Source organism: Sus scrofa, chromosome 3, assembly GCF_054392235.1.
Source record: "Sus scrofa isolate SSC_HxYL_T2T_F1_AM1 chromosome 3, Sscrofa_HxYL_maternal_Yorkshire_Landrace_v2.0, whole genome shotgun sequence".
NCBI classification, from domain to species: Eukaryota; Metazoa; Chordata; class Mammalia; order Artiodactyla; family Suidae; genus Sus; species Sus scrofa.
In genome coordinates this window covers 4,320,432-4,346,094 of record NC_139385.1, presented here as the reverse complement: position 1 = coordinate 4,346,094, position 25,663 = coordinate 4,320,432, and the positions used below count along the sequence as shown (strand labels likewise).

Below are 25,663 nucleotides of genomic sequence, written 5' to 3'. Positions count from 1 at the left end.
AAGGGTCTTGGGGAAAGTGTTTTTGTTTGCAAGCCAAACAGGCCAAGGCCAAGGCGGGCGGCAAAGGAAAGGTTTATTCACCCGTCAAGCAAGACAAGAGAATCAATCACAAACCCGGAAGCGGAGGGGCTCTGGATACTTATGGGATACAGCTGCTCGTGGGGAGCTTACAGAAAGGTGATTGGAGATAAGAAAAAGGTGAGGTAATTGCAGCTCTGCGCAGGCACAGCTCATCCGCAGGCTTCTTCTAAGTATAGCAGCTTCAGCACGTTCTGAGGGTGGAGTTTTCTGCCCTCTGACGTCAAAAGGTCACCCACCTGACGCTCGCGCATGCCCACTTGGAGAGTCAGTGGTCCCAACCCCTCTTAACCAGCTCGTGCCTGAGCTAGACACAGCTGACGTCAAGCTCCTGAAAAACAGCTTGGGCCAACACTTTCTCATTTACACGGTGCTGCTGGGAGGACGTGCAAGTCTTTTGTTAAAGCGAACTGGATCTGCCAAGTCAGGCTACAGTCCGGTTTTTGCTTTGTTTTGGGCTACGTCTTTGGCGTGTGCAAGTTCCTGGCCAGGGATCGAACCTGCAGCACAGCAATGACAAGGCCAGATCCTTAACCTCCTAGGGAACGCCACTTCGTTACTAAGCAGGTTGTAGCTGAAGGATCTGATGACTCCCCTCAGTTTCGAAAGGAGTGGACTCTCTTCTCCCTGATGCCCTGGACCAGCCCTGAAACAGGCGGAGATGGAGGCAAGTTTCAGGCTCAGGACCTGTGTCACCCCCAGGTCAGTCTGCCCTGGAGAGGATTCCAGAGCCTCTGGGAGGGGTGAACTGGGCTGGCAGCTAAGAGAGTGGCCGTGTCCCTCTTCACCCCAGATGGGACTCTGGGAGGCGTGGGGAAGATTGGGAGCCCAAGGAGGCCCCCGTAGCTGGAGGGCATTCACGTTTCACGAGTAAAGCAGGCTCACCCTGTCCAGCCCTGATTCTAGAGAGCAACGTGAGGTCCAGTGTTTGGGGTGGGCGTGAAATGGGGGACAGACTGCAAACACAGACATCTGGCTCCCATCCTTCCCAGGATAGTCTCTGCTGAGATGCGACTGCTCCCCCTTCCAATTCTGGGTCAGGATTCCCACCCTCATGGGCTGCTGTGTTTGGGAGGGTGGAGCCTGGACTTGAGAAGAAGAGGTGTCTCTAACCAGCTTCCACAGACCGATAGACTGGGCATCTGCTGATCACAAGGCCAAAGTACCGGCCAAAGGTCCTCTGAGGTTCGGCTCTTACAGGCACATGAGAATCATTGCAAACCCTCCATCCGCAAACCCTAATGTGTGCATTTCACTTGCTGCTGACCCAAAACGTTTCCACCTGGCTACTCCCCACCACACCAGGAGTGGAGGCATCCTCTCAGTTCCTCTCCCTCCACCCTCCCCGTCCCCTCCCCTCCCCCCTTCCTGTGTGTGCTGAGGCATCTTGGGTCCCCCTGGTTTGGGGGGGGGCACTTTGGCTAATAAGCTCTTTCAGCACCATTGAGCTCTACATGTTGTCACTCAGTATTTATTTATTTTTAATAGCAGCAGTCACATCTGGAAGTTCCCCAGGTACATTTTAAAACAAGAGGGTACTGGAGTTCCCACAATGGTGCAGTGGGTTAAGAATGCCAGCTGTAGTGGCTTCGGCCGGTGTGGAGGTACAGGTTCCGGGCCCGGTGCAGTGGGTTAAAGGATCTGGCATTGCCACAGCTGTGGCTCAGATTCATTCCCTCGCCCAGGAACTTCCAGAAGCAAAAAAAAAAAAAAAAAAACAGCTGGAGAAAGTGCCTTCTCCCGCCCCCAGAATAGCGCAGAGCCCTACCTTCTGATGACAGAGTGTGGAGCTGCGTTTTCCTAGCATCTCTTCTACTTGGGCCATTTGGTGAAAGCCCTCTGCCCTCTGGGCTGGAGGGGAATTTTGTCTAAATGGATAGTCTCCAACCCAAAGGGCTCCTCCAGGCAAACATGAAATTTGAGATTCCATTTTATAGGGAAGAGTACCAAATTTCCTTCCAGAAAGTTACGTTCTCACCAGCTGAGTGTCAGGAACCCCATTTCCTTGCACCTTTGCCAGCTCCAGATTTAGATACTTAAAAAGAAATTCTCGGAGTTCCCGTCGTGGCTCAGTGGTTAAACAATCCAACTAGGAATCACGAGGTTTCAAGTTCGGTCCCTGGCCTTGCTAAGTGGGTTAAGGATCCAGCATTGCCATAAGCTGTGGTGTAGGTCGCAGACGCAGCTCGGATCCCATGCTGCTGTGGCTGTGTCGTAGGCCAGTGGCTACAGCTCTGATTCAAGCCCTAGCCTGGGAACCTCCATATGCTACAGGAGCGGCCCAAGAAATGGCAAAAAAAAAAAAAAAAAAAAAGAAATTCTTTCAATATTTTTTTCAAAAGCAAAATATTTTCATTTATTGAATCAGAGTAAATTTAAAAGGATGAACATGTCTAGAATGGGATAAGAACCCCTGAGAATCTTTAATAAAAGTAACAAAATCATTGACAAAAATTGTCAAAATCTGCTTTTCCAGAACTTTGGAAATGAACCAAAGGCTTGCAATAGTCTGAGGTTTATTCAAGAAAATGGATGAGTATCTATGAGAACGGTGAACTTTGGGGCACTTTATTTTGCCCTATTTCCGTTGCCCTCTCCCTAGCTTTGTGGTAGCCTTGAAGGCCAGCAGCTTCAGAAATATAGTAGCTGTGAAAAACAGCAGTCTAGTAGCCACCAGAGGGGACCACATGCTTTTGAAGCTCCCTAAAAACCCTATCTCCAGAGGACTGTCAATATTTGACTTGGACAGTAGCACCCTAGGAAAGCTCCATTCAAAAGAATTGTCTTTTTTTTTTTTGGTCTTTTTGCCATTTCCTGGGCCACTCCCGCGGCATATGGAGGTTCCCAGGCTAGGGGTCCAATCGGAGCTGTAGCCACGGGTCTACGCCAGAGCCACAGCAACGCAGGATCCGAGTCGCGTCTGCAACCTACACCACAGCTCACGGCAACGCCGGATCCTTAACCCACTGAGCAAGGCCAGGGACAGAACCCACAACCTCATGGTTCCTACTCGGATTCGTTAACCACTGAGCCACGACAGCAACTCCCACAAGAATTGTCTTTATTTGCCCTGATGGAGAGCTCACTCTGAGGGTAAAGATGTGTCAGAAGCAGTTGGTGGCCGTTGATTAACATTATAGCTATCTAAGGTGATATCATTTGAGGCGAACAAGAGGCTGCCCAAAAATCTTAAAAGGAAAATTTGGGGAATGAGAAGCTTGTATGTGGCTGTGAAAGGCTCCGACATATTGTTCCTGGGGATCTAGAAGGACTTGCTCATGCACAGGGCTGTGTATGTGCCTGGGAAATACCTCAGATTTAATCTCTTATATCTGGCTGGTCTTGAGACGCTAAGCAAGCAGCAAGTTCTGGCTAAGGCAGAGTTGTGCATTGCTGGGGCATTGAAGGTGACCTTAACACATAAGGGGCCCCTTGGCAAAGCCTGGGAAACTTACTGGTTTAAGGCTTGTAAGGAAAGCTCTGTCACATCATTAGTTGCAAGCTAAGATAAATGAGCTGAGGCCTCACACAAAGAGAATACAGACTTTAAAGAATTAGTCAAAGAAAATCACCCAACAACAAATAACAAAGGGTAAAAGCAACAAACTCTGAGGAGGAGGGGAGGGAATCTGATTACCAGAGCTGCCATGTTATTTAAAATGCTCAGTTGTTGTGTTGTTTGTTTGTTTGTTTTAGTGGCATGTGGAATTTACCAGGTCAGGGATCAAACGCACACTACAGCAGTGACCCAAGTAGCTGCAGTGACAAAGCTGGATTCTTAACCCACTGTGCCACAAGGGAAGTCCTAAAATGTTCAGTGCTATGAAAAGCGAGAGGAAGAGATAAGTGCAAAGAAACAGAAAAGTGTGGCTCATATACAGAAAATAAAAAAGCAGTCCATAGAAACTCATCCTGAGAAATCCCAGATATTAGACTTACTAGACAAAGACTTTAAGCTGTTATAAATATAAGGAAATTATAAAACCTGCTTTGATGGGCTTATAGGATGTAAGTTGGCAGTAATAGCACAAAAGAGAGGTTAGAGAAGGCAGTTATATCGTGGGAGTGTTTTTTTTGCATACTATCAAATTAGGTTGGTAATAGTCCAAGCTAGTTGGTTTTTTTTTTTTTTTTTTTTTTTTTTTTTTTGTCTTTTTGCCATTTCTTGGGCCGCTCTCGCGGCATATGGGAGGTTCCCAGGCTAGGGGTCTAATTGGAGCTGTAGCCACCAGCCGTATCGTTAACCCACTGAGCAAGGGCAGGGATCGAACCCGCAACCTCATGGTTCTTAGTCAGATTCGTTAACCACTGCGCCACGACGGGAACTCCCGGTTTCTTGGTTTTTTTTTAATGGACGTACCTGTGGCATGTTGAAACCAAGCGGCTGCTGTGACCCGATCCACAGCTGCAGCAGCACAGGATCCTTTACACTGTGCTGGGTCAGGGATCAAACCCGCACCTCTGCAGCAACCTGAGCCAGTTGGATTCTTAACCCACTGTGCCATGGCTGGGACTCCCAAGATAGATTGTTTTAAATGAAGATGTTAATTGTAAGCTACAGATGGTCCCTGATGTACATGGTTTGACTTAAAATTTTCCTATTTTATGATGGTGGCAAAGCAATGCCTGTTCAGCAGAATTTTGAATTTTAATATTTTTGCAGGCTAGCAGTATGCAGTGTGATTTGCTCTCATGAGCCTGGGCAGTGGCAGCAAGCCACAGCTCCCATTCAGCACACAATGGCAAGTTACAAGAGTAAACAACTAAAACACTTAGAACATTCTGTTTTTCACTTTCAGCATAGTATTCAGTCAATTACATGACATACTCAACACTTTGTTATAAAATAGACTTTGTGTTAGATGGTTTTGCCCAACTGTAGTTTAGTATAGGTGTTCTGAGCAGTTTAAGGTAGGTTGGTCTAAGCTGGGATGGTAAGTTAGGTGTATTAAATACATTTTTTGACTTAAAATATTTCCAGTTTAGGGTGGGTTTATCAGGATGTAACCCCATCATAAAAAAAGGAAGATCAGTGTAACTCAGCAGCATTCTGAATGCCATATATGTCACTGCAGTGCAACATTTTATTTTACTTTATTTTTTTGTCTTTTTTCCATTTTCTTGGGCCGCTCCTGCGGCATATGGAGGTTCCCAGGCTAGGGGTCGAATCAGGGCTGTAGCCACCGGCCTACGACACAGCCACAGCAACCCAGGATCCAAGCCGCGTCTGTGACCTACACCACAGCTCATGGCAATGCTGGATCCTTAACCTACTGAGCAAGGCCAGGGATCGAACCCGCAACCCCATGGTTCCTAGTCAGATTCGTTAACCACTGAGCCACGACAGGAACTCCTGCAGTGCAATATTTTAAAGAACAACTCTAGGTATATTTGTGTTTCTTACATCCCCAGGGGCTCCAGGGATGTGGTCATATTTACTACATCCCAGCAGCTCCTGGGATATAGATCCAGTCTATAAAATAAGAAAAGTATATTTTAAATACTTTTAAGACTTAGGATTATTCTGTATTGATTGAGTTGTCAAAGCACTGTGTTTATAATGTGATGACACTGTAGCTATGCTAAATACAATATACACCAACAGTGGCAGACTAAACACCCATCAGAATATTCCCAGTTCACAGGAGGCATAAGTCAGAAAACAGAAAATTTTAAAGAGAATAACCTAACACATCAGAATTTCTTCGCAAAAATAAAAAGTAAAAACGAGGCTGCTACTAAACTGAATTTTTGAGTGGCCCATTTACTGGCCAAACAAGGGAAACTACTTACTTACTAGTGGTGAGTGAATTAAATCTTTATAAAGGCAGCTGAAAAAAATGTGTACAGGGAAAATAAACATGTACTAAAATTTTTAGTTTTTTTTAATGTTTGAAGAGTTGAGAGCAACATTAATAGTCAATTTTAAAACAAGGCAAGTGATTTTTGGGTGGTTTTCCTTGTCTTTTGATGAGTTGCTTGTTGATGCTAATACTGCTCAGTTATTCATTGATGTGTTTGAGAAGTCAATGACAAGTTTGAAATGATTGAAGAATCAGCCTCTATGAATAGAAAGGAACAAGAATAAGTTAAAATATTTTCAATGAACGTTAAGTTCAGAAGAGCAAATGAAATTCACAGTTGACACTACTGGTTTATAACACTTACTAGGTTGAAACGTTTTTCAGATATACTTGCCAATAAATAATTCAGTTAATATCTATGGAAAATTGGATTGTTTGACTTTTTTTTGTTCATAGTTGCATGAGCTGTCTATATGTTTTAGAAATTAACCTCTTATCAGTTGCGTTGGTTGCAAATATTTTCTCCCAGTTTGTACCTTGTATTTTTATTTTGTTTGTAGTTTCCTTTGCTTTGCAAATGCTTTTAAGTTTGATTATGTCCCATTTGTTTATTTTTTAGTTTCTTTTACCTTGGGAGACTGAACTAAGAAAACACTGCTATGATTTATGTGAGAGAATTTTTTGTCTATATTCTCTTCTGGGAGTTTTATGGTGCCATGTCTTTTATTGTGGTCTTTAAACCCTTTTGAGTTGAGTTTTGTGTGTGGTATGGGGGAGTGTTCCAACTTCATTGATTTACATGAGGCTTTCCAGTTTTCCCAACACCACTTGCTGAAGAGAGTGTACATTGTATATTCTTGCCTCTTTTGTTGAAGAGTAAATTCACTGTAGGTGTGTGAGTTTCTGGGATGTCTATTCTTTTCCATTGATCCACATGTCTGTTCTTGTGCCAAGACAATGTTGTTTTGATTATTATAGCTTTGTAGTATTGTCTGAAATCTGGGAAGGTTATGCCTTCAACTTTGTTATTTTTCCTCAGGATTGCTCTGGCAATTATGGGTCTTTTGTGGTTCCAAAGTTTAGGGTTATTTGTTCTAGTTCTGTGAAAAAGTGTCATGAGTATTTTGATAGGGTTCACATTAAATCTGCAGATTGCTTTGGGTAGTACAGCCATTTTAACAATATTAATTCTTCCAATCCAAGAGCATGGGTTATCTTGCCATTTCTTTAAATCATCTTCAGTTTCCTTTATCAGTGTTGCATATTTCTTGAGGTATAGGTCTTTCACCTCCCTGCTTAGGTTTTACCTCCCTAAGTGTTTGTTTTTTTTGTTTTTTTTTTTTTTGTTTGTTTGTTTGTTTTGGGTTTTTTTACACAGTTTTAAATGGGATTTTTTTTTTTTTACTCTGTGATGTTTCATTGATAACATAAAGAAATGCAACAGATTTCTATGTCTTAGTCTTTTATCCTGCTACCTTGCTGAATTCATTTATTCTAATAGTTTTTGTGTGGAGTCATAGGGTTTTCTCTATAGAGTATCATGTTATCTGCATATAATGGCAATTTTACCTCTTCCCTTCCAATTTTGATACTTTTAATTTTCTTTTCTTGTCTGATTGCTAAGATAGGACTTCTGATACTGTGTTGAATAGAAATGGAATGAGAGGGCATCCTTGTCTTGTTCCAAAATTTAGCAGGAAGACTTTCAGCTTTTCACCATTGAGTATTATATTGGCTTTGGGTTTGACCATTTAAATGCCTTATATTTTCACAAGCTTTGTACATTGTCAAGCTAAGCCTTTCTACTCTATAGATATTTTTTGTCAACATCAATTGTAACACATCTTAGAAGATTTATTGCAGGTAAGAAATCTTTTATTTATTTATTTTTACATCCAGAAATTCTAAAAAGGTTGTCATCTTTTTTTAAAGATATTTTTGCTGGTTACAGATTTTATTTTTGTTTTGTTTTTGGTTGGTTGGTTGTTTTTGTTGTTTTTGTTTTTGTCTTTGTTGTCTTTTTGCCTTTTCTAGGGCTGTTTCCCGCAGCATATGGAGGTTCCCAGGCTAGGGGTCAAATCGGGGCTGTAGCCACTGGCCTACACCAGAGCCACAGTAACGCGGGATCCAAGCCACATCTGCGACCTACACCACAGCTCACGGCAACACCGGATCCTTAACCCACTGAGCAAGGCAAGGGATCAAACCCGCAACCTCATGGTTCCTAGTCAGATTTGTTAACCACTGCGCCACGATGGGAACTCCACAGATTTTTTTTTTTTTGTATTTTAAAGATGTTATACCACTGTCTTCAGTCTTGCATTATTCATGACAAGAAGTTGGCTATAATTCCTATTATAATTCCTAATTTATTAATCTGTATATAATTATCTTTTTTTTTTTTTTTTTTGTCTTTTTGCCTTTTCTAGGGCTACTCCTGAGGCATATGGAGGTTCCAAGGCTAGGGATAATAGTCAAAGAAGATAAACCATCTAAATGTTTTTTGACAGGGACTTGTTAGATAGACTATGACAAAAACATAAAATGGCATGTGATGCATCTGGGTAAGAGAACAAGGATTAGAGTTCCCGTCGTGGCGCAGTAGAAACAAATCCGACTAGGAACCTTGAGGTTTCAGTTTCGATCCCTGGCCCCGCTCAGTGGGTTAGGGGTTTGGCGTTGCCATGAGCTGTGGTGTAGGTCACAGACGCAACTCGGATCTGGCATGGCTGTGGCTGTGGTGTAGGCCGGCAGCTATAGCTCCAATTTGACCCCTAGCCTGGGAACCTCCATATGCTGTGGGTGTGGCCCTAAAAAGACAAAAGACAAAAAAAAAAAAAAGAATGAGGATACCCACTGCATTGAGGCCCTAGAGGAGGCTCGGAGACTCTTTGGCAGAGTAGTTTAAAGCATGGGTGCCCCCCAAGTCCAAATCCCACCTCCCCACTCATAGCTCTGGGACCAGGGGGAAGGTAACTCCACATCTTTATGCTTTAAGAATTGTAATAATCGTCACATCTTTGTTGTGAGGATTGAAAGAATCAGTATTTTTGTATCACTGCAGAGCAGGTTCTGGGAGCTACATGACACTCCATGAGTGTTTGTTAAACTAAAAATACCAACATAGAATGATTTCCAGCATATACTCTAAAAGGACAGGACATACGCATGATAGTTTGGAGACAGAGCTAATTGAGATTGTTCCCTTGTGGTGTAGCAGGTTAAGGCTCTGGCATTGTCATTGCAGCAGCTTGGGTCGCTGCTGTGTTGAAGGTTTGATTCCTGGCCTGGGAACTCTGTGTGCCGTAAACATGGCCAAATGAAAATAACAACATGCACACACATGTCTGTACCTAGAATATCTGTGTGAGGAGAAATATGAACCAGAGAAAAATCTCTTGCCTCTGTGTGCATTTGAAGTCAAGGTTCTTGTGGCAGACTATATTTTTTTACCCTTTGAAATTTAAACCAGGTAGTTTGTATTTTTTTTCTTTTTATGGTCGCATCTGTGTGAGATGGAAGCCCCTAGGCTAGGGATCAAATCAGAGCTGCAGCTGCCAGCCTACCCCACAGCCACAGCAACACCAGATCCTTGACCCGCTGAGTGAGGCCAGGGATTGAACCCTCATCCTCACAGAGACAACACTGGGTTCTTAACTTGCTGAACCACAACAGAAACTCCAGGCATTTTGTATTTTAAAAAAGATAGTTAAAGTAGATAGTTACAAAGGGTATGTACCAGTGGAAAATGTGTATAACTCAACATTAAATGGGAACCTCGGGATATGAAACCATGTATTCTATAATGCTATGATTTTCTTGACAAACGGGCAGTGAGAACAAAGAACTCTGTGTTGTTGGATTTTGTTGTCCAGCACTTTTCATGCTAAACATGTGTGGTGATGGTGAAGGTTAAGGATGAGGATGTGGATGAGGTTGGTGAAGATGAGGATAAAGATGAGAGTGTGGATGAGGCTGAGGCTGAGGATGTGGATGAGGCTGTAGAGGAGGCTGAGGATGTGGATGGGGTTGAGACTGAGGATGGAGAGGAGGCTGAGGATGTGGATAAGGATGTAGAAGAGGATGAGGACGTAGAGGAGGATGTAGAGGAGGATGAGGATGTGGGTGAGGACGTAGAAGAGGATGAGGATGTGGATGAGGACGTAGAAGAGGATGAGGATGTGGATGAGGATGTAGAAGAGGATGAGGATGTGGATGAGGACGTAGAGGAGGATGAGGATGTGGATGAGGACGTAGAAGAGGATGAGGATGTGGATGAGGACGTAGAGGAGGATGAGGATGTGGGTGAGGAGGATGAGGATGTGGATGAGGATGTAGAAGAGGATGAGGATGTGGATGAGGATGTAGAGGAGGATGTGGGTGAGGAGGATGAGGATGTGGATGAGGATGTAGAAGAGGATGAGGATGTGGATGAGGACGTAGAGGAGGATGAGGATGTGGATGAGGACGTAGAAGAGGATGAGGATGTGGATGAGGACGTAGAAGAGGATGAGGATGTGGATGAGGACGTAGAGGAGGATGAGGATGTGGGTGAGGAGGATGAGGATGTGGATGAGGATGTAGAAGAGGATGAGGATGTGGATGAGGACGTAGAGGAGGATGAGGATGTGGGTGAGGATGTAGAGGAGGATGAGGATGTGGGTGAGGACGTAGAGGAGGATGAGGATGTGGGTGAGGACGTAGAGGAGGATGAGGATGTGGATGAGGACGTAGAAGAGGATGAGGATGTGGATGAGGACGTAGAGGAGGATGAGGATGTGGGTGAGGATGTAGAGGAGGATGTGGATGTGGGTGAGGACGTAGAGGAGGATGTGGATGTGGGTGAGGACGTAGAGGAGGATGAGGATGTGGGTGAGGACGTAGAGGAGGATGTGGATGTGGGTGAGGACGTAGAGGAGGATGAGGATGTGGATGAGGACGTAGAGGAGGATGAGGATGTGGGTGAGGATGTGGGTGAGGAGGATGAGGATGTGGATGAGGATGTAGAAGAGGATGAGGATGTGGATGAGGACGTAGAGGAGGATGAGGATGTGGGTGAGGAGGATGAGGATGTGGATGAGGATGTAGAAGAGGATGAGGATGTGGATGAGGACGTAGAGGAGGATGAGGATGTGGGTGAGGACGTAGAGGAGGATGAGGATGTGGGTGAGGACGTAGAGGAGGATGAGGATGTGGGTGAGGATGTAGAGGAGGATGAGGATGTGGGTGAGGACGTAGAAGAGGATGAGGATGTGGATGAGGACGTAGAGGAGGATGAGGATGTGGATGAGGACGTAGAAGAGGATGAGGATGTGGATGAGGACGTAGAGGAGGATGAGGATGTGGGTGAGGATGTAGAGGAGGATGTGGATGTGGGTGAGGACGTAGAGGAGGATGTGGATGTGGGTGAGGAGGATGAGGATGTGGATGAGGACGTAGAAGAGGATGAGGATGTGGGTGAGGACGTAGAGGAGGATGAGGATGTGGGTGAGGAGGATGAGGATGTGGGTGAGGAGGATGAGGATGTGGGTGAGGACGTAGAAGAGGATGAGGATGTGGGTGAGGACGTAGAAGAGGATGAGGATGTGGATGAGGATGTAGAAGAGGATGAGGATGTGGGTGAGGACGTAGAGGAGGATGAGGATGTGGATGAGGACGTAGAGGAGGATGAGGATGTGGATGAGGACGTAGAGGAGGATGAGGATGTGGATGAGGACGTAGAGGAGGATGAGGATGTGGATGAGGACGTAGAGGAGGATGTGGATGTGGGTGAGGAGGATGAGGATGTGGATGAGGACGTAGAGGAGGATGAGAATGTGGGTGAGGAGGATGAGGATGTGGGTGAGGAGGATGAGGATGTGGGTGAGGACGTAGAAGAGGATGAGGATGTGGGTGAGGACGTAGAGGAGGATGAGGATGTGGGTGAGGACGTAGAAGAGGATGAGGATGTGGATGAGGACGTAGAGGAGGATGAGGATGTGGGTGAGGAGGATGAGGATGTGGGTGAGGACGTAGAGGAGGATGAGGATGTGGGTGAGGATGTAGAGGAGGATGTGGATGTGGGTGAGGACGTAGAGGAGGATGAGGATGTGGGTGAGGATGTAGAGGAGGATGTGGATGTGGGTGAGGACGTAGAAGAGGATGAGGATGTGGATGAGGACGTAGAGGAGGATGTGGATGTGGGTGAGGAGGATGAGGATGTGGATGAGGACGTAGAGGAGGATGAGAATGTGGGTGAGGAGGATGAGGATGTGGATGAGGACGTAGAGGAGGATGAGGATGTGGGTGAGGATGTAGAGGAGGATGTGGATGTGGGTGAGGACGTAGAAGAGGATGAGGATGTGGATGAGGACGTAGAGGAGGATGAGGATGTGGATGAGGACGTAGAGGAGGATGAGGATGTGGATGAGGACGTAGAGGAGGATGAGGATGTGGATGAGGACGTAGAGGAGGATGAGGATGTGGATGAGGACGTAGAGGAGGATGTGGATGTGGGTGAGGAGGATGAGGATGTGGATGAGGACGTAGAGGAGGATGAGGATGTGGGTGAGGAGGATGAGGATGTGGGTGAGGACGTAGAAGAGGATGAGGATGTGGATGAGGACGTAGAGGAGGATGAGGATGTGGGTGAGGAGGATGAGGATGTGGATGAGGACGTAGAGGAGGATGAGGATGTGGGTGAGGACGTAGAGGAGGATGAGGATGTGGATGAGGATGTAGAAGAGGATGAGGATGTGGGTGAGGACGTAGAGGAGGATGTGGATGTGGGTGAGGACGTAGAGGAGGATGAGGATGTGGATGAGGACGTAGAGGAGGATGAGGATGTAGATGAGGCTGTAGAGGAGGATGTGGATGGGGATGAGGATGTAGAAGAGGATGGGGATGTAGAGGAGGATGAGAATGTGGGTGAGGTTGAGACTGAGGATGTGGATGAGGCTGTCTGTCCTCCTCAACAGTAAATCCATCAGAGATCTTCAATCTCCTGGCCACCCGTTGGTTCAAACTCTGGGGACATGTGGAGAGAGCAGGAACTTTCCTCTTCTCTCCAGGGACTGTCTGCCAACCCGCTTTGGGCTGTTCATCCCCCTGGGTTCAAGTTTACCCCCAGTTCTTGCTATAGGTAATCTGTCACTTCAGGGAGGTAGCTTCCTCTCCCTTTGGCCCAGAAGTTTCAACTCTGCCAGGAAAGCCCGGTTCCAGGTTCCCAAGTCCCCTTTGAGCCTCCAGCCTTCTGAGACCATCTAGGTCCTTAGGCATCAAAGCGAGGGGAGAAGATCACTAATGAGGCCCTGGGGCCTCGGATCAACCAGCCCCTTAAGTGGGCCCTAGGAAACCTATTAAGTGACTCTTCTTATTGAGAGTCCCTGAGAACAGAAGTTGGAAGATGGTGGGAGAAGAGGGAGCATGAGATAGGGGAGTCTGTGGACTCCCCATTTCCTGCAAAACCCTTCCACCCTCTATGCTGCTCCCTGATTTTTGTTTGCAGAGGAGCTGGTATTTGATCTTGGCCTTGAAGAATGGGTAGAGTCCCAGGTGGGTGGGTGGTGGCGGGGGACGTTCTGACATGGAGAAGGATGTGTGAGCTCGGGGAGAAAGGGGCCCCAGGGCACGTGCAGGTTGCTGCATGGCTGGTGGGTAAGGAGTGGAGGGTGAGGCCAGAAGGTAGGCTCGGTCCGTGTTGTGATGGTTGAAACTTGCACGTCTTCCAGCCAGAACTCACACCACCTCTCCTCACCCCAGACCCATCGCTCCCTCTTGGAGTCACTGCCAGGACTCACGTTCCCGCCTGGACAGAGGGGTGGGCAGTGCATCCAGCCCCCGAGGAGCCAAGGATTGAGTCCAGCTGGAATCTGGGGTCTGGGTGTCTCCTCTGAGTGAATTTCCACATTCTGGTCTTTTTTCTCGCGGATGCGATGGAAGAGAGCGCCGTGTGGGTGTCGGTAGCAGGGGCCTGAGTGCAAAACTTGGGTGAGGATTCCCCAGCTGAAGCCCAGGTTTGCAGGGGAGAGGGCACTCTGCGGGGAGGGAGTCTGGGGTCTGTCTCTGTCTCTCTTCTAGTTTTCTCTGCCCGTCTCTCTCTCTCCACCTCTTTATCTCTGTCCGTCTTTTTCTAGTTTTCTCTGTCTCTCTGTGTCTGTCTTTCCACCTCTGTCTGTCTCTTTCTCCTGTCTCTGTGTCTCCCTCTCTTTCTCTCTGTCTCTCCCTGTCTCCGCCTCATTCTGTTCCTCTCTCTATCTCTGTCTGGTTTTCTCTGTCTGTCTCTTTGTCTCTCTTCTCTCTGTCTGTTGCTGTCTCTCCACGTCTCTCTGTCTCTCCATCACCCTCTGCCTTCATCTCTCCCCCCAACCCTGTGTGTGTGTCTCTCCCCCTTCTCTCTCTGTCTCTGTCTGTCTCTTATCAGCCAAGAGCCTGGACCTCCTGGACTGGGCGCTCTGCCCACTGGCACGCACCTTCCCCGCTAACCCGCTGCCCTCTTCAGCAGGTGCACCTTACCCATCTCTGCTGCTGCCCCTTTGCCTCTGAGTCTGCTGCCTCCTCTCGCCTTCAGTCCGTTTCTGTTTCCCTCGTTTAGGAGGAAGACCGACAGGTCAGAGAGACACAGAAAAGCATGGGCTCCCCTACTTAAGAGCCAGACCTGGGCCCAAATCCTGATTCAGGGGGATGCTGTGTGACCCCCCCTCAGCAGGTCAGTCTCTATGAGTCTCAGCTTCCTTGCCTGTAAATTAACAATGATTTTAATGTTTTCTGTGGTGCTCACAAAGAGTAAATAATACTGTGCCCACACAGTGCTGAGGATATGGCCGGCCCCTCATGAGGGCTCAAGAAATAGCAGTAATAAGAGTTTCCGCTGTGATGCACCAGGATCAGTGGTGTCTCTGGAACTCTGGAATGCAGGTTCGATCCCCAGCTGGGTGCAGTGGGTTAAGGATCTGGTGCTGCCACAGCTGCCCATAGGTTGCAATTGAGGGTCGGATCTGACCCCTGGCCAGGGAACTCCATAAGTTGCAGGGCAGCCAAAAAAAAGGAAGGAAGGAAGAAAGGCAGTAATAGCAGGTGCGGGGGGGAGGGGGGGCCCATAACTAAGGCACAGTCAGTGTCTCTGGAGAGGTTTACAGGAGGCTGTGCAGGAAGAGCTGGGGCGAAGCGTGAGGGACGAGAGACAGAGGCGCCAGCGTGCTGGGTCTCAGAGTCAGAGCAGCCAGGAGAGGTGAGCTGATGGGCACAGGCTGCCCCCCTCTGCACCTCGCCTTGCCTCTGGTGACTGGCTCTCTCTGCATCGGAGACCAGAGGTCTTCAGCCAGGGCAGAAGGTACCACATATGCAGGAAGCAGAAGAAAGGACCTAGCCTGTCTTTTTTGGGTTTTGGGTTGTTTTGTTTTGTTTGCTTTTTAGGGCTGCACATGTGGCACATGGAGGTTCCCAGGCTAGGGGTCAAATAGCTGTAGTCGCCGGCCTACGCCACAGCCACAGCAACACAGGATACGAGTTTGTAACATGGACCACAGCCGACGGCAACGCCGGACCCTTTAACCCACTGAGCAAGGCCAGGGATCAAACCCACATCCTCGTGGATCCTAGTTGGGTTCCTTAACTGCTGAGCCACGAAGGGAACTCCGACAAAGGAGTGATGCTTTAAGGACTGCGGTGGCTGGAGAGAGAGAAGAGAGGGAGAAGGAGACAACTTGTGGGGTGAATTCCGGGGGAGGCAGGACAGTTGACCTCTGACGGCGGCAGGTGGGGAGATGAACGTGATTGTCATAGGTTTGGGGGGAGGGGGCATTGACCCTGAAGATGACAGACGGCGTGTACCCCATCTGAGGTTGAGGGCAGCATTGATAGCAGCTGCCGAGGAGCGTTTTAGGGGAGGACCCACCGAGGTTGGGCTGATGGGCTGATGTAAGGGGGTGGGGCCGCCGCCTCTCCGAGGTTCCAGGGCCAGAAACCCAGGTTAGGAGCACGGAGAGCAGGCTGGAGAGAAGAGTTGGGTAACTCACTCCTTCCCTTACAATAATTCAGCAAACAACAAATACGACTCAAATCTTGGGTTCCAGGTGGCTGGATTTGGTGGCTTTGCCATAGCAACCGTGTGGCGTGGGGGGATGACCCTAGACCTGTCTGGGGGACAGGAGTCTCCACCCTGGACGTGGCTGGTGGGATCTGCTTGGAGGAAGAACGGAACTTCCCCTCTGCTCTAGAAGGCTGATGCCTGGACCCTGGGGGCTCCTGGGAGAAGCAGGGCGTGCAGCTGGAAGTCACGCTGTGCTGAGGACTTTGCCCTGAAGCCTGAAGGTAAAGCTGGGAGGAGTGAAGCCCAGAATTGGTGTCCGTCTTTAGGAGGGGCGTTGCGATTGGTGGGCTGAAAAGGGGATTAGCAGGAAGCAGTGGGAGCAGGAGGGCCAGGTAGGATCTGTTGTAATCACTCAGAAATCAAGCGTCGTGGGAGAAGAGTGCCTCTGGAGCCCTGCGGTGTAGCCGTAGCCGCAGGACTCGGTCCCCTGTTGTGCTTGAAGGAGCAGGCGAGGGATTTCACTCACCTACCCTGCCTTCCTGGTTTGTGGTTCTGGCGGAAAAAACTGGATTGGAGAGAATGTGCTGAATCCCTGGAGAAGGTGGAGAGAAGAGGGGAGGGGAAGAGGTGGGCGGGCCAGGGAAGGCTGCATGGACGGGTCCCAGCCAAGGAGAGGCAGAGGACGTGTGCCTCTGTCCTCCTCCAGGTCCCAGCATGAGCCACTGGCCAGTGTCAAACTGGACCGCCCCGCAAGAGTTTGTAATCCTGGGCTTCTCTGGGTGGCCCCAGGGGCTCCGGGTGCTGCTGTTTGCCCTCCTCCTGCCACTCTATCTGGCCACGCTGGCCGGAAACCTGCTCATCCTGGGCCTGGCCGTGGTGGACGCCGCCCTGCACACGCCCATGTACTTCTTTCTGGGGGCCCTGTCGGCCGTGGAGGTGGCCTACACACTGGTGCTGACCCCGCGCATGCTGGCCGGCTTCCTCCTGCCCCCCGGGGGCCAGGCGGTGTTGCCCTCCACCTGTGCTGCCCAGATGGGCCTCTTCGTGGCTCTGGGGGGCTCCGAGTGCCTGCTGCTGGCTGCCATGGCCCTGGACCGCTACCTGGCCATCTGCCGCCCCCTGTATTACCCTCAGCTCATGACCGCAGGCCTCTGCTGGTGCCTCCTCGCCTGCTGCTGTGTGGGCGGCTCCCTCCTGGCCCTAGGCCTCACCACGGCCATCTTCCAGCTGCCCTTCTGCCGCGGGGGCTTCGTCAACCACGTGTTCTGTGACCTGCCAGCGGTGTTGGTGCTGGCCTGCGGGAACCGGGACCTGCAGGAGCACGTCCTGCTGGCAGCTTGCCTGCTGCTGCTGGTGCTGCCTCTGGCCCTGATCCTGCTGTCCTACACCAGGGTGCTGGTGGTCATTCTTGGGGTCGGTGGGGCCACGGGCCGCCGCAAGGCCTTCCACACGGTGGCGTCCCATCTCACGGTGGCCGTGCTGCACTATGGCTGTGCCACGGCCATGTACGCCAGGCCGCTGAGCAGCCGCTCCCTGGAGGAGGACAAGCTGGTCTCGCTCATCTACATCAACCTCACGCCTCTGCTCTACCCGGCCATCTACACGCTGCGGAACCGCGACATGCAGGGCGCGCTGCAGCGGGTGGCCAGCCCCAGGACACCAGGCACTGTCCCCCAGGCCGACGGCCCCTAATTCTGAAGTCTCCTCCATGGATGGGAAGCTCACATTCCAGAACTATCTGTGACTCCTCAAGGCCTACTGGACACAACCTGGGGGCAGCAGACAAGGACTCCAAAGTCGGACTCCAGCCTGGTTCTTCTGCTTCTATTGACGTTTTGAGCTGGACGGGTCTCTGTGATGGGGGGCCGTCCTGTGCGTTGTGAGGTATGAGCTGCATCTCTTGTCTCTATCAACTCTATGCCAGCACACACCACTCCCCACCCAGGTGGGGTGATCAAAAAGTCCTCAGACATTGACCAGACATCCACTGGAGCAAAATCACCTCTAGCTGAGAACCACTGCTCTAAACTGTAGCCACACAGTATCTTTTGAAGAGAAGTGAGTACTTCTGCACAAGAAGTCTATGGCAACCCTGTTTATAATAAATAAAAACTGAAAGTAATTCAATGTTCATGAACACAGAATAGACACAAACAATGTGTGTGGCAAAGTCGTGTACAGGAATACTACACTGCAATGAAAAATGATGAACTACTGGAGCTCCCATTGTGGCTCAGCAGTAATGAACCCGACTAGTATCCATGAGGACATGGGTTCAATTTCTGGCCTTGCTCAATGGGTTAAGAATCTGGCATTGCCATGAGCTGTAGTGTGGATTGCAGATAAGGCTTGGATCCTGTGTTGCTGTAGCCATGGTGGAGGCCAGCAGCTACAGCTCTGATTTGACCCCTAGCCTGGGAACTTAGATATGCCTTGGCTGCATCCCTAAAAAAGACCAAAAAAAAAAAAAAAAAAGAATGAACTACTGCTACTGGCAAAAATAAGGACAACACGGACTGTAACCCTAGTATAAGAAGACACAAAGAACGCATGCTTACTGTGTGCTTCCATTTCAATAAAGGCCAGTGACAAACTGATCTTTAGTGGTTAAAGTCATAGCAGTTAACTGGGAAAGTTTAGATGAGCAGAGGGCACAGGAGAGTGCCTGGGCCCTGGAAGTGTTCTATATCTTGGGTGTTGATTACATGGGTATATATGTGTGTGCAAAACTTCGTCAAGACGCATACTTAAGATCCGTGTAGTTTGCCGTATGTGCAATAAACTGTGTCCAGTTCAAGGTATTTACAAAGATATGCCTTCGCATCTTCATGCCTTTACTCATGCTGATTTCTGCCCCTGGGACACTCTTTCCACCTGTGAAAATCCCTTGTGTTATTCAGCGATCAGCCCAAACACTGTCCCTGCTGAAGACTGAATGTTCGTGTCATCCCCCCGCCCCCAACATGTTGAAACCTAATCCCTGTTATTAAGCAGTATGATCTCTAGGGGTGATTAGGTCATGAGGCTGGAGCTGTCATGAATGGGATTAGTGCCCTTTTTTAACTTTTCTTTTTTTTTAGGGCTGCACCTGCGACATATGGCAGTTCCCAGGTTGGGATGGAATTGGAGCTGCAGCTGCTGACCTACGCCACAGCCACAGCCACGCCAGATCCTTAACCCACTGAGCGAGCCCAGGGATCCAACCCACGTCCCCACGGACACTATGTCAGGTACTTATCTGCTGCGCCACAACGGGAACTCAGGGATTAGTGCCCTTTTGAAAGGGACCCCAGAAAGCTCTCTCACCCCTTCTGCCATGTGAAGACACAGCAAGAAGGCAGCCGCCTGTGAACCAGGAAGCAGGTGCTCACAGGACAACAAAGCTTCTGGCACCTTGAGCTTGGATTTCCAGCCTCCAGAACTGTGAGAAAACTTTTTTTTTTTTAACAGGCCACCCACTCTGTGGTGTTCTGTTAGAGTAGCCAAAATGGACGAAGTACCCTTTTCTTCCTCCTCTCCATCATAACTGTTGTCACTTTAAAATGTAATTTTAGAATCTGCTTCACTTCCTAATCACCTTCCCATCCCCCACCTCCCACCCCTACCCACAGTTACCCCTACCCACAGTTAGACTGTGTGCTCCTTAAAGCCAGATTTCAGATCCTGTTCTTGCATTTCAAGATCCATGATCTTGGTAGTTCTTAATGAATGTTCGTTGGAGGAATAAGCCATAGACAAGCTCTGAGTTGTTTGGGGGTCTCACATATCGGCTCGAGGGCAAGGACACAGCTCTTGAGTCCTGCCAAGGACAAGAGTCTGTAAGATCCACTACTCCTTGGGGTCTCTTAGCGCATCAGAGCTAGACCCAACCTACCAATGCGAGGAGCCTGAGAAGCAGCAGGTTTGTAACTCAGTGTCACTGCATTCAGAAACCTGATAGCTCTGATTGTAGCCTCAAGGCCAAAGAGTCCCGGATTTCATGGGAGGGAGCTTTTTCTAAGAATGCCTATGAAGGGTCCATCAGGAACTGAAGTCTCAGGGCCAGGATCAGTGCAGGTAAATTCTACCTGCCTAGCCTCCTGGCTGGAGAAATTGCACATCTATGAAAACCGATTTGAAGCTTGGGAAGAATTCTCTCTGTGCAACAACGTGGAATGCCAGAAGGGCTCTATCAGCTGCCTTGGAGATCTTGTGAGTCTATTTCTGTTTTGTAACTAAGTACATTTGTATTGTTTTTTTGAGATTTCACCTATCTGTGATGTCATATGAGATTTGTCTTTCTCTTTCCGGCTGACTTCACTTGTATGATAGATTATGGAAAACAAATTTATGGTTACCAGTGGGGAAAGGGGCGGGGAGGATAAATTAGGAGTTTGGGATTCATATACACACTATTGTGGACAAAATAACCAACAAGGAGCTCCTGTTTGGCACAGGGAACTCCACTCAAAATTTTATAATAACCTGTTACGGAAAATAATCTGAATCACTTTGCTATATTCCTGAAACTAACACAACATTTTGAATCAACTATACTTCAATTTAAAGACAGAGAGAGAGGCAGGGAGAAGAGCTGTCTCTTGAAAGGGGGTCTCTGTCCATCCCTCTCTATTCTTACCTTTTGCTTCTGGAGGCTGGTGCTTGGGAACCTGAGGTGCACGGGAAGCCCCGCCCACCCTCCTGTCCTTCCCAAATCCTACAGGTATGAGCAAGTCCTCACTGGGGAGACCCTGTGGGATGGCAAATTCCAACAGGCCCGTATCTGTGGTGCAGGGTGCACGAGGCTGGTTTGTTCCAGCTTGTTTCCTGAGACCGAGTTGGGCCTGAGGGACCTACCAGCAATCCTGTTATCCACGCTGCTCATGAGGAGAGTGCCGGCCACAAGCAAGGAGACACCTGCATTCGACCAGCTCTCAGGGAGCCTTGGGGGCGGCCGTCTGGATACTTGAGCAGAGGTGGGTGCAGTGGCTCTGGCGCTAGGTCAGGATAGGGGCCCAGCCTGCGTCTGCTGATGGTGGCACTCGATCCCTGAGTCCTTTTAAAAGGTGATGCATTGGAGTTCCTGCTGTGGTGCAACAGGGTAAGTGGCGTCTTGGGAGCCACTGGGATGCAGGTTCGAACCCCGTCTGGCACAGCGGGTTAGGGATCTGGTGTTGTCGCAAGTGCAGCTTAGGTCAAGACTGGGATCTGATCTGATCCCTGGCCCAGGAGGTGCATATGCCTCAGGGTGGCCAAAAATCACCAAAAAATAAAAACAAAAGGTGATGAATTTTGGGTCTTTGGCGATATGGCTAGCCACCGAATTCTGGGGTGGTGAGTAGAAACTCCAGGATGGATTTAGAGCTTTTTTGGACTGTGCTCACAGCACTCAAAAGTTCCCAGAGCTGGGATTGAACCCGCACTACAGCAGCAATGCCGGATCTTTAACCCACTGAGCCACCAGGGAACTCCCAGATGTAGACACTTTGGACAGCGGGCTGGCCCCTCTTCTCTTAGTCCTGCTGCAAAAGTATTTTGACTCTGGAGATGTGTAACGTCTCAGTTTATTTATTTATTGAGAGAGAACTGACACATCACATCACATTGGTTTCCAGGTATACGACACAATGATTCAACATCTGCACACACTGCACAGTGATCACCACGATAAGCCAACATCCATCAGTTCCCCTAGTTGGCAGACTGTTTTCTTGTCACGAGAACTTTCAAAGAAGCGATACAATGTCAAGTTTCAGCCTCTAATGCTCTTACCCCTGCGCACTGAACTGATTTGGCCTTCGGGACATTCCTAGGGGTTTGCAGCCGGGCTCACAGGCAGCTGCTTCCCCTTGGGTGTCCTAATCAGCCTCACTAGGAGGAGGGTCGCCCCCCACTGCAGAGGTGGCAGGATCACTGAGCACTTTGATGAGTCGGTCCTCGGGCATCCTAGCCTTCACCCGCCCCAGCAGGACCTTGAGAAAACTTTAGCTTGTTCTCCTAACAGTCGACAGCTGGGTCTGTGCTTGGAGTTGGGAAATATACCCCAAGTCCAATATCTGCCAGGGGAGTTCACCTTCCCTTGGTGGTACCAGGTGGGGGACATACCCGTCACCCCTCTAACCAGCTCCCAAGAGCAGTGCTCCAGGGAGGATTCTGGGCAGTGCTTTGAGATCCTGCACATGGGGATGGGAGGGGTGGGAGCCTCTATGCAAAGCTGTGCCCACCGACACCAGCAGGCGGGGGGCCCCCCAGATAGAACTCCCCACCCAAGGGAGCCAGTTAGCCAGCCCCTCACGGCTAAAAGGCATTTCTCCACCAGCCAAGTGCAAGACTCGCTCCCATCCTATTCCCAGTTCTCATGGGAACTGGGAATAGTTAAATTAACTATTAAATTAACACTTGTGAAATGGAGCACGGGGTCCAAGACAATGAGTAGGTTCAACACCAGGCCACGTAGAAATAGAGATTATTTGTCAAGTACACAGCACGTAGAGAGGAGGTCAAGGCAGAGGGCAGACTGCCTTTTTATTAGGATCCATGGGAGGAGTGCTTTGGGGTTCCTACGTTAGGACCAGATGGGTCAGTTCCAACCCAAAGAGCGAGCAGGGTTTTGGTCAGCTCACAGGGGTCCTGGCAAGGGTGTTTAAAGCACTTAGGCACTGGGAGGCAGGTGAGATAGCTGATCACAAGGGCCCTGGGCAAGTCACACCAGGGACTCACGTTTGCGTGTGGTTGAGCAGCTGTACAATGTCCTTGCACGAGGCGCCAGTTGTCAGCTTAAGGTCCCCTACAGCCACTTAACTATCACACATCACACGATTGACGACAAGGCAGCAACACCACAAGGCGGCTTAGCGAAACTCTCAGCAGATATACAGTGAGTACATTTAGATGTAAATTTATGTTTTATTTTCAGCACAGCATATATTGTGCTGCCTCCATCTGTTACGATGCATGTCTTTTGCAAGCTGGAGCCAGTACGTCTTTGAATGGTTACTCCTCTTCTATTTGTTCTTTTTGGTCTTTCAGGAGTTCCCCATCTCTCACTGGTCCTTTCATTTTCCATCTCTCTATATCCTGAATTCTTTGAACTTGCTTAGCTCTGGCTTCCTCTTCACGTTTTCTTCTGCTGAGTACAACCTGCTGTTAGACATGCTGAATATTTTAATGTTGAGCTTTACATTTCAGTGATTCTGTATTTCATTTCGAGACAAGTAAGCAAGTTATCTTTCTTTGTATATTTGCTTTCATTTGGTTTTAGTTTTTTGATTGTTGTTTTTTTTTTTAAGAGAGTCATTTTTGCAGAATTTCAGGTTTTTGTACTACCTGAAAGAACTGAGGTTCCTATTCTGTTAAAATGTCTGTTGACGCTCCTCATATTTTGTGTCTGAGGATCATGAACTCATCTTGTGTTTCTATGTCAGAATCCTGAGAAACACAGAGTTGAGGGCATCTTCCTCGAAGAATATTTTGCATTTGCTTCAAAGACCAGGACAGATTACTTTGTTAATTGTTCAGTTTTTCAACTAGGACATGAATAGGGCAAATTCAGGATTCTGACTTGTAGGAGGTGCAGGTCAGGGCTGATGAATCATGAGGGTCAACTCTTGCCTGCCCAGAGCCCAGGAAGAGACAGATGAGCTTCCTGTGCATATGAGCAGATTTTGCTCTGGTCCACCCTTTCCCTGTAGGTACAGGCTTTGGAAATTTCTGAATTTATGAGTTATTTCAGTGACAACATTCTGCCTGTAGTCTTTTATACCCAGGCTTCTGGGAAAACAAAATTAAACCTACAGGGCAGCTTCCAGCATCAACTCACTTCTCAGTTCCGTCTTCCTAGCTGGAAGCTGGAAACCACATTTACTTTCCTGAAAGCTGAATGATGCATTCCAAAGAATGTTAATCTGTTATTGTCCATCATTTCAAGTTGTTTATAGTGGAACATTTTTCACTTTAGGTGTCCATTATTTGGCAGAAAAGGGAGTCTCAACCTTACACCTTTAACATAACTTATAAACAAGTTGAGAGATAACAGAAGATGTGATAAAACTTTTGGTTTCCAGATCCAGGAGGTGGGGGGGTGCTATAATAGTTGGCCAGCAAACAGAAAACCAAATGGTAAGGGGTATGGTGTATGGACTTCTGGTTGAGCAGTAAATTCATATTTTTCCAGTTATAATGTATAATATAAAAGCAAAAGGCTGTAATTTAGTGTGGAAACTCTTAATAGATGTCATTATATATATTATGGTATCTATGTCTACAATTTCATAATTATGTTCAACTACAGATGCAGTTCAAAAGTAAGCAAAATAAAGTTCTTTTTTAATAGCATCCTTGGGAATATAACCCGTCTGTACACCCTGGGGTTGTTGTGTTGCTTATTAGATCTGTTGTTGTAATGGTTTAAATGATTCACTTATTTCAGAGCTCAGTATCCACAGTTAATGTAGACATAGATACATTTCATTATTTAGTTTATCCTATAAAAATATATCACTCTAGAGTATCACTACCCTTCCATCCTTAGTTTTAAGAGAATAAGCTTTTCCAAATTCTCCAAATTAGTAAGATTTCACCTTGGTATGAATCTCTGCCTGGAGTGGCACTGGAGTTCTTGATGAAGGATTTTACACACTCACAAAATCCACAGGTTTTCATTCCTAGATGTGATACAACTTCCTGATGAAAACCTCCTCTCCCGCTACCCATACAGTTTCTCCTTGCTGTGAATCCTGTGGTGTCTGATGAGGTTTGCCTTCTGGGAGAAGGTTTTCCCACAGTCAGAGCATTCATAGGGCTTCTTGCCCATGTGAGTTCTCTTGTGGATGATGAGGCAGGAGTTCTGGGAGAAAGACTTCCCACATACACTGCACTCGTAGGGCTTCTCTCCTGTGTGTGTCCTCTGATGCAGGATGAGGTGTGACTTCTGGAAGAAGGATTTCCCACATTCACTGCAGCCGTAGGGCTTCTCTCCCGTGTGGATCCTGTAATGGATGATGAGGCATGACTTGCGGGAGAAAGACTTCCCACACTCTTCACAGCCATAGGGTTTCTCTCCTGTGTGGGACCTGTGGTGCTCAATGAGCCGGGACTTGTGCGAAAAGATCTTCTCACAGTCCGAACACTTAAAAGGCTTCTCTCCAGCAAGAACGGCCTCAGAGGTGGAGATGTTTGTCTCCTGGGACAGCTTCTGATCACAGCTGCTGTTTTCACCAGGCTTCTCTTCCGGGTGACTGCTGGGACATTGGCTGAGGTCTTCCTCCTCTTCCTTGTCTTCAGAGGATTTCTCGTCTCCGTGGACTCTCTGATGGGTAATGAGCTCAGATTGGTGGCAAAAGCCTTTCCCACATGTGGTACATTTGTGGAGTTTCTCATGACTGTCGGTTCCCTGATCGGCCTGAAGGGTTTGGTCACGGCTTGAAGCTTTTCTACACTGGTTACATTCACGGGGCTGGGCACCAGGTTGTGGGGTTTCCAGCTTAGAATAGAGAAATAAGTTTCCCTGTGCATCATATTCAAATCTCCTTCTTGCAAGGTACGCACTAGGAGCTATGTCTGCATGACCAGGCAAGGCTGTGCCACAGGACTCACACTTAGGGACCTCTTGTCTTGAAGGAGCCGCGTTTGTGTTCGGACAGGGTTCTTTCCCAACTGTATCATGTTCCCTGTGTCCTTTGAGGGTCAGTTTTTTCTTGCCTAGGAAAGCAGCTCGTTTTTTCAGTTTGGGTCGGGGTTCCACTTGTCTACCTGCTGGGGAATCAACTTGCAAAACTTCTAGGGAAAAAAAGAA

The 25,663-nt window shown here is 48.2% G+C and overlaps 2 protein-coding genes across 76 annotated transcripts in view; one reads left to right on the top strand and one right to left on the bottom strand.

Moving 5' to 3' along the window:
• Positions 1-25,663, top strand: part of OR10AH1 (olfactory receptor family 10 subfamily AH member 1) — a 36,527-nt gene that overhangs the window by 6,612 nt on the left and 4,252 nt on the right. For 13 of the 34 annotated variants that reach the window (XM_085016396.1, XM_085016405.1, XM_085016403.1 and 10 more), the window contains 2 exons: positions 14,455-14,568; positions 15,935-18,690. In XM_085016396.1, the coding sequence (XP_084872522.1) occupies positions 16,606-17,583 (978 nt within the window). In that variant the 5' untranslated portion in view covers positions 14,455-14,568; positions 15,935-16,605 and the 3' untranslated portion in view covers positions 17,584-18,690. Of the gene's footprint in view, positions 1-348; positions 781-5,467; positions 7,746-13,591; positions 13,877-14,454; positions 14,569-15,934; positions 18,691-18,971; positions 19,122-19,215; positions 20,083-20,664; positions 20,847-21,485; positions 24,205-25,089; positions 25,185-25,663 lie in introns of those variants that run through there. The other 21 variants (XM_085016415.1, XM_085016417.1, XM_085016414.1 and 18 more) reach the window with 15 other exon arrangements.
• The window catches only part of LOC100520903 (zinc finger protein 567-like), a 40,456-nt gene continuing 36,211 nt past the window's right edge, over positions 21,419-25,663 (bottom strand). For 33 of the 42 annotated variants that reach the window (XM_085016361.1, XM_085016363.1, XM_085016377.1 and 30 more), the window contains one exon: positions 21,419-25,647. In XM_085016361.1, coding sequence (XP_084872487.1) covers positions 24,575-25,647 — 1,073 coding nt within the window. In that variant the 3' untranslated portion in view covers positions 21,419-24,574. The remainder of the gene's footprint in view (positions 25,648-25,663) is intronic. The other 9 variants (XM_085016368.1, XM_085016374.1, XM_085016366.1 and 6 more) reach the window with 1 other exon arrangement.